Here is a 15,511-nt window from a genome sequence, read left to right on the forward strand (position 1 = left end):
GTTTTCATCAGAAGAGTAATGTTGGCCATTGAAATTTGTTATAGGATTGGAAAAACAGCCTAAGAGAACTTCACCTGTATATAATATTGTTGTATGTCAATATTATGTGGTTGAAGTTATATATATATATGTAAGTTTAGAATTACATATGCAAGTTATATAAGAGTATGGTCTGTACTTTACCTTCTTCTAACCTTAAGTCAGTCGTTTATTATAATTTAATATCACTTACCTTCTCAAAGTATTCTAATACGATAATTTAACCAATTACTAATTCATTAATGAAAACTACCCGATATATTTTTTAGTTTTTTATACAAACAATCACATTTACATTAATCTTGGGGACATTTCATTAATTACAGTTGAATACTATATTACAGTCTAGAGGTTTGGCAACAGGTGCTAAGCCCTTCATGCAGAGCCCAGCTGCCTCGCAGAAGGTAAAAAGGTTGTTTCTTCTCGTTACAAATGGCCTAATTGTATACAGCCCTATTGATTTCCCATTTTTCGTTGTTTTTTTTCTAGCTACATAACATGGTAGTTTGTTTTCAAGCAGTCTTATTACCCCTGAATATTACCTTCAATAGTTGCTATATTTACCCTACTAGTTCAGTGAAGGTGTTTTTCTACCAGTAGAGTTATGCCACATTTGATACAGGGGCTTCTCTTGAAAGCTTCTTTATTTAGCTTTACCCCTGCATAGTCTGGTACATACATCCATGTGAAGGTCTTACCATGCATTTGCTTTGCTTTCTGCTATCCATCTGGGGACAAGCCACTTTGCATTCTATGCAGTACAGCCTGTGTGTCGGTCGCAAATGCTATGTTGGTAGCACAGTCTATTTGCAGTTCATTACTTTCAGCAGTCCAGAGGAAAACTTGCTTTATGGCTTCATACTTATGCTGCATGTGGAAAGCTTGAATGCTCCACTAGCCAATCAGCTTTCTTGTTTTCTGTGGTGAAGGAACCATCTGTGGCTATGATGAAAAATGACTGATCACCATAGTCTTTAAATAGGTGCTGACAGAATTCTTCTGCTTCACTTCTGCCCAATCTCTACATTTCTTGTCTAGGCTCATTTCCTCAGATCTCAGTAGTGCCAGTTGTTTATTTTACATGTGAGCACCTGAAATATGGTGGTGACCAGTTATCTTAGTGGTGGCTTTATAGCACTTGTCCATCCATGATAATCTCCTGAGATATCTTTTACACAATGCCAAGTTTGTTTGGTGTCTTGTAGAGTTGGAATGTTCCATTTAAAATGGGCATTGGCTCGATTATGGAATGCACGATCTATACGTTGCAAGACCCTAGTGAATAATTTTATTGCAAACACTGCTGGTGCTGTGAAATGCTGCTGAGGCTTATAAAGTGCAATAGGACCTTGATGGGAGTGGCTGAACTACATTCTGTGACAAGTCTTAAACAGGTGTTTTGTATTTTTTTAAGTCTTATCTAGCTGCATACCACCAATACTAATTAGTGCCTGTGCATAATTAAAGATAAAACTTAGGTGGAGCATAAATGAATGATGTTCATTAACTGTATTTTATACGGCAACTTTCTGTGCACACTATAGCTCTGGTTATTATAGTATATTCAAGTTGTCCCTCAAAAATTCTCCCCAGATGCTTCCGTGTTTGTTCCAAAAGGAAGGCAGTGCCTATATAGAAGGGTGATAATTTATCCTCATCAGCAAGGCTGTGGCAGAACTGATGTCCATTTCTGTGTCATTGTATCACTTGTTCACCCTTCTAAGGGATGATTGCATCTTGCTTTGGATTTCAGCTTTGCTAAAGCCTCTGCTATACAAAAGAATGTCATCAGCATGACATCTAGTTGGAATAAATCCATGGGGTAGATGTAGAAGAGGACTGACAATCCTTAAGCCAGACCGATATTTATGATGATCCAGTCTGAATGCCAGCATGTATGGTAGTTAGTGCAACTACAGCCCATATTGTGCTGATAACTATTCTGAACATTTAATGAGCAATGAGCAGCTAGACTCTACTATAGGCATCCTCCAGATCTAAAGCTACAGCCAAAGTTTTCTGAACAGTTTAAAACCTTTTCCATGTATCATCCGTAAATAAGTGACTCCCACGTTTGGCTGTATAATCAATACCTTTTAGATAAAACAATTTATAAATGGATTTTCCTTCCACATTTCAAGATGTACTTGTACATATAGCATATACAAGTATGTTTGTAACAAACCTACACATTTTCCCGAACTATTTGTTATAGGCTATTATATACTTTAAATATTGTGACCTGTTGTTTGTTTTTAATTATGCACAAGGGCTATCTGTGCTCTTCCCACCACGGGTATCGAAACCCGGTTTCTAGCGGTGTAAGTCCGCAGACATACCGCTGTGTCACTGGGGGGCTTGTGACCTGCACTTTTAACTGTTTGTTCTGAAGTCCAAGTGTATCTTAAATTTCTTTTAAGTATTTTTCAGTACCATACTTTTTTATTTTTAAACACATTTTTATTTGGTGATGAACATTATACATTAATTCAGTAACCATTACAAGTTTCAATGAAATTGACACTATACATTACATTTTTGCAGTTCGGAAAGCCTAAAGTGACAAATTTTGTCTTACTATTAAAGTAAATTTAAATATTAATAAATACTACCAGTTGTTTAGCAGGTGTTTCCTTTTAATCTTGGAATATACAACAGTTAGTTTAATTACAGAATGTGTACGACTTCCAAATATTCAAAACTTAACATCTTTCGGAAGATACAAAAATGAAAAATATTTGTAAAATTACACCTATATTGAGATTACAGTTCAATATTACAATATATAGTGTTCTAATTACAAAAGGTATTTCCAGTATTAGTGTATCTTAGCAGTTTTTCATTACTAACAATAAAAACAAGTATCATTTAACATTTTTTGAGTAAGTTCAAATCCTTCTATTGATCCTGTAATCGATTAAGCAGCATAAAATATTCCTTACAATGTCAACCTATAGGTAAAATGTAGAGTGAATTTAATATTTTCAAGTCTTATGAATTATTTTATTTTGCTGTTATTTTATACAGATAGTTGTAGCTATTGAACATTAGGTATAACTCAAAGATGTAATGAAATTATGGTATAATTTTCTTTTATTTATGCAATATAAAAGTTAACTTCTATTTTCAAGTTTTGGAAATGTAAATTTCTCTTCGTTTTTCTTTATTTACTATTAATATAAGAAAAATACTGAGTGATAAAAGGCTATTTGACCATCAAGGTCACCCATAAAAGGAAGAAGCCTAACCTAAGTACAACTCCTCATATCCATAAAATGATCCAGTAAAAACATAAGTGTATATTGGCCAATTTTCGTTCACCACTAACCTCACGTGTATTTACATGAGACCTCTGCATGCTATCATGCAAATGATCGTGCAGCAACCCTCCGCCATTAGGAGCATGACAACTCCTATCGTCATTAGCACCCTCTTTTCAGTGCAGCCCGTAATCACTTCGAGATTGGTCAGTACATACAAAACCAACACCAGAAGTAGGGAGGACGGATGATAAGTGGCAAGAACTCCTATGATACACTAGAAGAAAAGGGGGAACGGTGTGTTGGAGAGTCTGGAGGAATGCTGCACTGGAGACAGTGCAATGGGTGACCACGTTATCTTATTTTGAAAAGCAGGCCAATCCTGCAACCTACAATACACGAATCATTTGGGATGGGAAGTAATCCCTGTCTGCTTTACTCATGTTAGTCCATGAGTGTACAGTTCAGTGTACGAGACAATTTATGAAGGCATCCCATCTCATCAGTGGGCTTACATCACACACAGTTCTTATAGTGCAGATTTAAGAATAAGTATATATCTTGTCCAATCTGAGTGAGGCAGGGTAAGGAGAACAGGTGATGGGGAGGGAACGGAAGACATGGGCATAATGTGTAAAACAAAATGTGGTTGACAAAGCTACACAACAGTCCATGATGGAGGAGATCAAAAGACCACTGTTAAAGAGCCAGGTTAGAAAGAAAGGATGTGGGAAAGGGTCAGATGGAACAGAGGATAACCACAATGTATAGACCAACAATGATACATATACCACTTTAGTACACTGCCATGGAGGACAGATGTACGAAATGGGAAATGAAGGATGCCATATGCTGCAAATGTCTGGCACTCTGGGCCAAGGACCAGACAAAAGTCACACATAAAGCCTGAGTGAGGGAACAGATGGATGATGCACACTGGATTGGGCTGATGAAGGAGGGTAGGGGAAAGAGGTAGATCTAAACCGAGAGCATCCACTGCTCCAGCCAAAGGATGTGGAATAGGAGACTAAAACCATGGGAACTGATGAGTGAAAATCCCCACTGGGCATAGAGCCTCTGAAACACCCACGAGGCCAGTAAACACTCCATAGGGAAAATCATGTTGCGATGTGATAAATGATCTGTGACAATCTCGGAATATAACAAGCCAACAAAATAATTCGATGGCTGTGGTCTGAAATGTCTGAAAACAGGTACCTTGATTGAGTGCCCCTTGCCTGTAGATGTATGAAATGAGTTGTCAGAATGCATCATCACCAACTGTCCCTGAAGGTACAGAAGGAAAAGAGCCAAAACCCAACGAATCCCAAGGAGGTCCAAGAGATTGATATGGAGAGAGGACTCTACTGAGTCCATTACCACAAACCTCCTGAACATCCAAATAAGCAGCCCACCTGGAAAGAGAAGCATCTGCAAAAAGGTGGTATCTCAGTCGAGGAGGAACACCAATAGTGGTGTTGGCTGAATCCAACCACCAGGTAAGGTTGGTCTGGAAGGAAGGAGGAAAGAAGAGAGAGGTGTCCAAAGAATCCCAAACGAGGCTCTACTGGTCTAACAAAACCCACTGAAGGCGACATGTGGTCACAACCAAGAGTGATTATGGCTTTCAGAGAAACCTATGTCCCCAAAAGAGAGAGAATCTCTAATACAGTGAGAAGGAGAAGAGGAGAGGCTGCAAACTATAAGCTCCATAACCCTCAACTGAGGGGGAGAAGGTTGGGCCTGACTAGGTATGGAATTGAACAACACCCCAAGTTGAACTAGGTATTGTTCAGGGGTGAAGAAAGACTTCTCCACCTTTACCAAGCAACCAGAGCTACTTCTCTGAGAAGAAACTAGGTATAAAGGGCAGAGTCGGCCTGTGAGGAAGTTAGAAGTAGCCAGTCATCCATGTAATGGTGGAAAACGAAGGCCCTGGGATTGAAGAAGATGGACAAACACTTGGACCACCCGAAAAAACGTGGGGATCTGAGGCGAGTCTGAATAGAAGAGCCCAGAACTGAAACACACACACACTCTTGATGGACAAATTAAGAATAATGTCTGGATGCAGGGGAGATGGGAATGTGTAGGTATCCATCTGATACATCGACCTTCGTCACCCACAGACCAGGAGTGAAAACCCACAAAAGGTGAAATAGGACTCCATGGTGAAAAATGGGAGGAACAAGAAACAGTTCAGAGCCGACATATTGATGATAGGGTGTCAGTCACGTCTTTTTTAGGGTCAACAAACAGGCGAGAATAAAAACTCAGACGAGAAGTTCTCCCTGCAAAACAAGTCCTGAACTGCCTCCAAAAGACTGGCCAGCAATGGGATCCTGAGGAGGAGGGGAATCAAAAAGGGGGGTCCAGACCCTCTGAAACCACCTTCAGAACCCAAGGGTTTGTGGCAAAGTCCCTCCATATGAGGGCAAATCTGAGAAGCCTGGCCCCCACAGGTCCCAACCCCACCAGTTACCAAGACCACCAGTAGCCCAAAGTTGGCACCCCCAAGGACTGATGGTGAACCTCAGAAATACGAGAGGCCAGAACCAGCATGGGATAGGAAGAAGGAGAGTGAGACACAAAAACAGGTACAAGAGGGGTTTGGAATAAATGGAAGGCTCAGGAGAAAAGGAAATTATGCAATTGAGCTGACTCAATTTTGGACTTCAAAGAGTTGAAAATGCCTCTAAAAACCTCTTGGTGTAGAAAAGGTGCTATGCACAAATCACGAAAAGAGGAGGCAAGTGAACGAACCCGAGAAAAAAACCCAAAAATCCCAACAGAGCAACAACCAAGTTTGCAAAGCAGGGACGAAGAGGAGAGGCGTGCTAGCGTAGAAAACAGTAGATTTTGAGTCTTTACAAAAAACTGTAAAGTGATGAATAGCCTCAGACAATAGGCATAGGGAGGACGAGGAATGCAGAAGGGCAGACAGGGTGAAACTAATACAATAAAACTAGGGCTGGGAAAAGGAAACCAAATTAATGGGGTCAGATCCCCACAAAGGGACAAGTGACTCCAAAAGCTACGAGTCTAAAAAGTAAAAATCAGAAAGATGATATGCCAGAGCATGGTCATACAGAGTACATGGGGGTTGAGAGATACTGACACCGAAATGCAACTGGTCCCCAAAATGACTTGCATGAACCCCAATGTCCAGATAGGGAGAAAACACTAAATACTGACCCACTGGGTAGTCACTGAGAGGGGCAGGAGCAGAATAATAGGATATGGGAGATAAGGATAAAATATAACATACCTGATTGATTAAGTCTAGAAATGAGGAAGGAGGTCTTGGCACATCCCCTGAAATGACACATGACTGTGAGACATAGGCAGGAGGGGGAAACAGATTGTCCAAATCCTTATCATCATGTGTAGGCAAACCCTTGCCTGGTATGATGTCAGCACAATCATCTGGTAACTCAGAAGACTGCATAAAAGTAGCTAACTTCTTACAAACCAGATCCATCACTTCTTGAGCAGATAAAACTTGCTCAGACACCACTGAAGTGGCCAGCAAATCAGCTGTGGTAGTGGCAGTAGCTGTGATAGATGCCTCGTGGAATTGCAAGTGCATTACCAGTGAAGTTAACCAAGAAAAAAATTCTTCTCATCTTTTTTTTTTATAAACCATAAAATTCGAAAATTTACGGTTAAAAAATATATGCGCAGCCTAATAATCAACAGTAAACATGATCAATTATAAAAATTTTCAGTCGGAAGACATGAGAGAAAACATGTCCTAGCAGTAAAATGGCCAATCGAGAAGTGATTTCAGGCTGTACAGAAGAAAGGATACTAGCAATGATAGGAATTGTGTCAATTCCTATTAGTGGAGGGTTGCTGGATGATAGCATAGGCAAGAATTAACATATAGCAATATATATAACTATTCAATCACAAATGAGTTTAATTTATCCAATTTTTGTCTGTTAACATTCTACTACACTGTGTGCCTGTGCTATTATGTAGGAATGATGCAACTGCCATCCCTACTATTTTGTTTGCATAGTTTTTGAAGGATTGATATTAGCCATCCCTACATTTATTTTTTTAGGTTTTTCTTTACTTGTTTTTGTTACTGCAATGTTTCAACAGACATAGGAAGATTGTATTTATAACCAAGTTCTAAATACAATAAGGTTCCAACTGTAATAGTTATAGTTTATCTATTATTGGCTGGTAATTCCTGTTTCTCCCTGTAATCAAGCTTTTATAGGAACACCAAATTTCTTCAAGGGGTAATGATAATATCGTTTACACTAGAATTATGATTTTTTAAAATTACTACTACTAGTTATTAATAATACCTATAAAAGTGGATACTCCATTTGAAACTGTGTCACCTCAGTGGAATTGGTTGACACCACTGTTTTGGTTTTCAAGTTATTTGTAATAAAAAAAAAGAAGAAATTCAACTTTTCCCAGAACTTGTAACTCAGTAATTACATAGATATTGTTATAAAAAGAAACACTGTATAGTACTGTAAAGTTCTGATGACCTATTGAGGAGATATTTTGATGAACAATCCAAGCCATCTCTACATAGGTAGTGCTACCGCCTGCCTGATAATGATGAAACATCTATACATACTGAACAAGAATATTTTTTGTACATAAATATTCACCATAGCCAATGATATCCTGCAAATGAAGATTAAAACACATATGAGAGGGGAATGTGTCAACTATTTTCACCATAATTTCTTTCTCATGTAGCCATTTTAACAATTTCTGCACTTTCAGATGTTACTACGCTCCAGGTAAGTTTTGTATTCCTAAAACAACCTAAGACACATTTTTTTTTGCTCCCTTATTATGTACTGAATTCTGTCTCTGTTTAGCTCGCTATTTTTGATTGCTTTGTTTCATAGTTAGTGTTAGCTTTTAATGAAAATAAAACTGCCTGTATGGTCCAGTCCAATATATCTAATTTTATATTTATTTCAAATATTTCATCATTTGTTATATTTTCACTGAATATTTTTATATTCTTGTTGTTAGCATTGAAAACCCTTGAAAGGAAAAAAAATCACTCTTAATATGTAATGTGTTAAAAAAAAGGAGAGTTTACAGGTGCTAGTGTGCATTATGTATCCACTTACTTCAGAGAGTTTAATATATGTAAAGACCACCACAGCTTCTACCCAAAAGCAAACATGATCTCTCAGTTTTAAAGTTTTTTGTTTGGAACTAAGCACAAAGCCTCATAATGGGCTATCTGTGCTCTGCCCACCACGGGTATCGAAACCCGGTTTCTAGCGTTGTAAGTCTGCAGACATACCGCTGTGCCACTCGGGGGCATTTTAAAGTTAAACACTGGTTTAGAAATGAAATAAATAACAATAAATAACATTAATTTCAAATTCTTCTTCCATTTTTCTAATAATTTGAAGATCTTTATAACTTTTTGATCTTCTATCCTATAAGTATATTTAAAGGGTAGCTTTTATACCATCAAATATTCAATTAAACATGCAGTATACAAATTACAATTATCTACACAACTTAAATATTGTTTTGGGCCCATTGTAAGAGACATCAATGACCTAATAAAGAAAAGTAACTTTTTTTTCTTCTGTTCTTGTAATTGTTACTCAGTTAATTGTACAAATCATTAGTGATGCTCTATCACAGATATTACCTGGACATAATTTTGAAAATGTACTACTCAACTAACTGGTGTATAAAGCCACATGAAAGGCTATACCTAATCTCAAAATACATTCGAAAGTGTGGTATAGCAAATAAAATAACCATAATTGATCATATATCTGCTTACACTAAAATATTTATATATATATCTTAAATAAATAATATATATTTTACATTATAGAATTCAACATTTTCTGTTTTTCATTGCATATTAAACAATAATTAGGAAATGCTTAGGAGGCTTTCCTACTGATTCAAGTCATTACAGTTTTAGGCCTGCCTTTTGTACCTAGATTTAAAAGAAAAGACAGTTCTCTATTATTTGCTTATTTGTTGCAGAAACAAATTTCTTGTCCCATAAGACACACAATATGATTTTTATTATTCTTTAATCAGTAACAGTTTTAAGTAGACATTGAGGGTTAGAAAACATTAAACAGTGTAAACACATTATATTATGTGGCAAGAAAAACAACAACAGATAGATGGTTTATGAAGAAACTGACCAATTGTGCAATGATAACTTTCACAGGTGATAAAGAAGAGATGTACTGGACTTTAGCTCTCAGAAAAAAAAACAATAAATGAATAAAAGTTAAAGCTATTTCATATAATAATTTTCTGATATAAGTTCACAATGTATTACCACTATATACATATTTTAGTTTAAACTTAATACTAGTGAGAAAGTTCATTTTTGGCATATAATTCCTTCTTGTTTGCTTGAACTGCTATTTGGTCTTGTTGGCACAAATCTTTAAGCTGCAATACATAAAAAAACAATAATGAAATAATGTTCAATAAAATAAAGAACTGTTTAAATGTCTACTCAATATTCAATGAACAACACATAGTGTCTCTCTAAAAATTACTGTCTGCTTTTAAAGACCAGTCAAAAAATACATTCTCTACACAAGATGCTAACATCGAAGTTACTGAAAGAAGTACACCACATCTAAAATCACATCCTATGATCCATAAACCAGACTACTGTAACTGACCATAACTACAATATTCTCTACACAAGATGCTAACATCGAAGTTACTGAAAGAAGTACACCACATCTAAAATCACATCCTATGATCCATAAACTGGACTATTGTAACTGACCATGACTACATAAGATTTTAATAAAAAAGTTACTGAAAGGAGTACACCACAACTAAAATCACATCCTATGATCCATAAACCAGACTACTGTAACTGACCATGACTACATAAGATTTTAATAAAAAAGTTACTGAAAGGAGTACACCACAACTAAAATACCTCCTATGATCCATAAACCAGACTACTGTACTTAACCATGACTACATTATTCTCTACACAAGATGCTAATGTACAGGTTAATGAAAGTAGGACACCACAACTAATTTACCTTCTTATGAACCACAAACCAGACTATTATAACTGACCATGACTACAGAAGATTTTAATATAATCCAATGTACTACAGTACAGATCTAAATGCTTACAAAAATGATCTGCACTCAGTATGAGCTTCATGTAAAAATATACCATAAAAATCAACAAAACCATAAGTCAGTTGGTATCCAATATATATATGTATATAACTCAAAAAGACACAACTCAACAGTTAACACTACTGCAACTGAAATAATTCCCAAAGTTCCTTTCACCCTTCAGTTGATGCTCCAAATAAGATAAAATATTAATGCATGTGTGATAAGCTCAATACCTGATACCCACATCTGAAAACGAAACTAAACCTACAACCAAATGAAAAAGTATTAGTCAAACTCTCCTGCATCATATTAGAAAAACTAAAAATTCTGCCCAGGAAAATAGGATAACAGAGATGCTGTCCATTAATTAAGAACTAATGACTTGGTTATACAAAATAAACTACAAGTTCAGACTACCAATCAACTACTAAAATTTGGAAAGTCAAAGAATTGTTTCATATAACAACTAAACACCAAAATAATACATTAATAAGCACTTTGACATCAACAGTATTTCAGTTCCATTATTTATATTTCAGTCATACAGTCCTCAGAAAAATATGCTGCTAGGTATAACCATTTTCACGAAACACACAGCTCTTTTAACAGTCATTTGGAATTTCAATGTTCAGTATAATTGTTTTTTAGAAATTGTATATATATATATATATATATATTAAAAAAAAGCTACAAAATACATGTAAACTATCAAAGTTTTGTCATAGTGTGGTTCTTGCAGCATGACCATTAATAACTGTTGCAACAATATAGTATTAATAAACCAAAACTTTACGAAGGAAATAACACCTCAGTAATGAACCTAACTAATGACAAACTAACTTTGCTTGAATGTAAGAAATTGAGTAATTACACAAAAGTTAGCTCTTTTCAGCAAGGTCAGAAGGTAGAGATAGTTTGCTAATGCTCTTAGGTCCAACTAGTTGAGAGAGGACAGTTGATTGTTCTTCTTGGGTATTACATACAGAGTTAAATGTACAGAGCTCCATCTGTCCATTTGAGCAGGAACTAGTGTGTGAAGTGGTGTTCAGCTGAAATTGGTCAACAGCTTCCTGGAAAGAAGTTGAAGAGTTCAAGTTTCTACCCTTTATCTGGCCACTCAAAGAAGAATCAATCAATAATTCTTCATTTGCTACTGCAATGTTAACTGCCTTAGAATTATTTTGGTCATAAGTGTTTTGTGTCAATGTGAGATCAACTTCTGTATAATTACTCTGGTTGTGAATGTTCTGTACCATTTTGACATCAACTTCTGAGGAATTATTCTGGTTACGTTCATTTTGTGTCATGGTGACATCAACTTCTGTAATATTATTCTGGTTCTGTATTTGCAGCGGTGCTATGGAATTATCTTGTCTGTGTACACTTGCGGACAAAAGCTTCATCAGTTCAGCAGCTACATTAAGTACCTTTGGATCAAAAGGCTTCAAGGCTTTCATTATGGATTCCAGAAGATTATGTGTACAATTCTGCAACAAGTGACATTTGTTTGACTGCATGTTTACTTGAGTTTGATTGCTAGCCTGTTTCACAGTACAAGCCTGAAAACCAGAAATACACTTAGGCTCATCTTGACAATTGAAATCAGTAACTTGGTTAGCTGTTTGCAGTACTTCTGTTTCCAGATTTACAGAATCAGAAACAACAGGAGGCATAATGCAGGAAGGGTCAGCATGATTTGCTATCAAGGGAGTAGGAAATTCCACACTAACTCCATACACGTTGTTGTTGATAGAGATGTCACTTACTGCTGCAGTATAGGCTAAGGTGGTATTAATTATTACTGGTAGTATGGATTTAGGGTTTAGTCTTTGTTTTACAGATCTAGTGTCACATGTTGTATTTAACTGTCCAGTTGGTTGAGATAGACAGACAATGGATTCAGTTGTATTATCTATGGATGCTATGTATTGTGCTGCTGAGCCTTCATCAGATGTAAGAGGAATGCTTCTATTGGACTTTAAAGCTGAATGCATATTAAATAAATCAGAAGCAAGAGAGGTGACAGTCTCAGGTTTAGATGTGCTAACTTGTAAAGATGGTAGTGATTTAAATGAAGCAGATGCATCAAATAATGTTGACTCGCACTGTGTTTCAGAGAGATTCTTAGGATGAATAAATATAACAGGAGTAGTTGCCAAGTTCTTGCTAGGGGCAATGGTATACTTTAGAAACACTGGTTTATTACTTGGTGAGACTAATGGTTTACTTTCAAAACAAGATGTAGTGTGAGATTCAGATATATCCTGAGATATTACTGTAGGAGAGTCTGGATCTATGCCTGAAGATGCAAAAGAAGATGACATACTATCATAAGGCTCAAAACTCTGTAATGTTTGTGACTCTTCATAAGAATCAAAAGGAATATTCGCTAAAATATCCAGTCCCAATGCTTGATGTTCAACTGCTGACGTAGTGGATGTAGGCAACATGGAAGAAGAAGTTACCTTTTCTTGTGAATCCCACTTCGAGTGGTTTTCAGTCAAGCCAGCTGATGAAATTGTGTTGAAATTTGTTGAACTCACACTGTGATAATTTTCATCTCTAAAAGAAAGAAAACATTGCTTTTCTTCTGAATCAACAGTATTTGCTTCATTACAAGACTGAGAATAATTATCATAACAATTTTCCAGGTTTTGTAGAAAGGCTTCTGAAAATGAATTTTCAATTTGTTGTGAAGATTTCAAGATATGTGGTTCTCTGTCCTGTTCCTCTGTTTCTCTTCTTTCAGTAAAACATGGATCATATTTATTAGTCAACTGTGACTTTAAATTACTTTTACCAACACTGTTATCATGCTGGAGTACAGTAGTTAAATTCACCTCAGGCTTTGTAAATGAAACATCTTGTTCAGCAAAATATTCTGAAACATCACGTCCATTCAGTTCTACCATTTTATTTTCTCCCACTACATTTCCTGTCTTGTGAAGAATTGTATTTTCTACTGAACTACAGTGATTGTTGGAGTAATCAAACTGCTGGTCACATACCATAGAAGACGAAGGTTCATACAACTCTGTAGTTCCAATAGAAATTTTATGACTCCAGTTATTACCATTATTGCCTATCTGAGATGTTTCTCTGACTGTTGAGTGCAATGAGGCATCACCTCTGCTTTCAACAGACTCCACACCTGACCATTGGTTTAGAGGATCTGATTCTTCAATAAAATGATTTAAGAATGCTTGAGGTTGTTGTCTTAAAGAATTTTCATTCTGATCACTACAACTATCTGTAGCCACATCTTTCTGAGAAACTTCTGTGAATTCTAAACGTGTAAGCACATCATATGCTTTATCTTCAATAGATTTTTCCTTTGACCACTGGCTCTGGGAATCTGAAGTTTGATATAAATGTATTGGAAGATCTTGTTCGAAGGGACATTCACTCTGACCAGAAGAGACTGAGCCACTCTCAAAACAACTGTCAGAACAATTCATGCTAAGTTTTTCCAAATACTGATTAGCTCCCACCACTCTGCTGTGTGCTGTTTTTATCCTTTTAGCTTTCAGATCATTATCGGATATTTTCAGGCGTCTCATCTGCAAAAAAAAGGAAAAAATATGAGTTATTGCTACCACATGGGAAAATGTATAAGTGTTTAAGAGATAATTCCTTAAAAATGGACAATATAAATGCCTTTATATGTAAGTTTTTATTCACCTTTGGACCTCCATTTGGCTTTGTTTAGAAATCACCTACCGACTTTTTTGTTTTCTTTAAGAAATTGTTTTCATTCTTGTCTTCTTTCTCATGCAGCTTGAAACTGTCTGAATTACCAAGCAATCCCTGTGCACGTTTCTGATGCAGGATCAACTCTATAGAACTAGTATTAGTTCTTTCAGGAAGGGTGACATAACACCCACCTGCAAACACATATAAAACAGCTTAAAGATCAGAGATCTGAAAATTCTCACATAAGATGAAGCAGAAATTTACCTGTACCAGTTCAGGTGATTTAGCAAGCCACATACTTACCAAGATACTCAAAATTCTGAAAATCTCCAACTTCTATAATGAAGAAAGATATTTACTGCAGACTTGTGTCTGCACTAAAAGTGTCAGCCCAAGATTATTTTTTGCAAACTATTTTTTGTCAGGAAATACCTTAAAATAGTTTTGCAATTCAGGAATGCACCAAGTAAAACAATCAAAACACAGCCTTTTCACATTTCAGTTACCTCAGAATAGGAAACCAGGCTAAAAGGTTTTTTACCATGTTTAAAATTAGGATTTTTTATTTAAGGACAAATATTTTTAGTCTGTGACTAGAATAAAAACAATTGTACAATACTGAAAGAGAAAAGTTTTTCCAATGTGAACACAGTTACTAAGACATCATAAATTTACATTTGTTCTAAAAATGTTTGTTTTGAACACTGTAGATTTAAGTGCCAGTTATTTATAGTATAATGTTAAAATTATAATCAAAAATGATACTGTGTTGATTTGATTTTGTTCTCAATCAATATGGGTACTAATTAAAATTTGACACTTTAGTGTTTAGAAAATTACTGGTGGGACAGGAATACCAATTTGTAATCTTTGAACTTGATTAGTTGTTTAAAACAAAAATTACTACAAAGACTCACCTGATAATTTGGTATTTATGTCAGAACTAACAACTTGGCAGCCATAACTGGGTAGAATTAAAGTGGGTATGAAAGGTACAGGTTGATGTGGAGTAGTCTGTGACATCACAGGAAGTTGAACTAAAGCTGGATCACTGCCATTTGACCCATTAACCTTTAACACTAAGAAAACAAACAAAAAATAGACCTTAGTTGTTTGTGAATAAATGACCTTTATCTGCAAGTAAATAAAATGAAGTACTTTATTTACATTCTGACATTTTCAATTTTACACTTTTAGTCAGTATTATAGCTGCTGATGAGGAGGCTTAGCTATAACTTAAAAATAAAAAGGTCTTGAGAGATTTAGATGTCTTTAAATAGGAAATGTGGAATGTAATTGAATACATCATTGTTACAATAATCTTAGTTTCAATTACAAAGTAATAGTGAGCTTTCAACATATTGTTGTGAATACAACGTTCAATA

The 15,511-nt window shown here is 35.8% G+C and overlaps 1 protein-coding gene across 2 annotated transcripts in view; it reads right to left on the reverse strand.

The window, feature by feature from the left end:
• Positions 1-9,326: 9,326 nt before the first annotated feature.
• The window catches only part of LOC106468765, a 60,835-nt gene continuing 54,650 nt past the window's right edge, over positions 9,327-15,511 (reverse strand). For both annotated transcript variants that reach the window (XM_022397129.1, XM_022397128.1), the window contains 4 exons: positions 15,044-15,205; positions 14,154-14,317; positions 11,305-13,993; positions 9,327-9,728 (listed from right to left, as the gene is read on the reverse strand). In XM_022397129.1, the coding sequence (XP_022252837.1) occupies positions 11,312-13,993; positions 14,154-14,317; positions 15,044-15,205 (3,008 nt within the window). In that variant the 3' untranslated portion in view covers positions 9,327-9,728; positions 11,305-11,311. The remainder of the gene's footprint in view (positions 9,729-11,304; positions 13,994-14,153; positions 14,318-15,043; positions 15,206-15,511) is intronic.

This window comes from Limulus polyphemus, unplaced genomic scaffold (genome assembly GCF_000517525.1).
Source record: "Limulus polyphemus unplaced genomic scaffold, Limulus_polyphemus-2.1.2 Scaffold3155, whole genome shotgun sequence".
Lineage (NCBI taxonomy): Eukaryota > Metazoa > Arthropoda > Merostomata > Xiphosura > Limulidae > Limulus > Limulus polyphemus.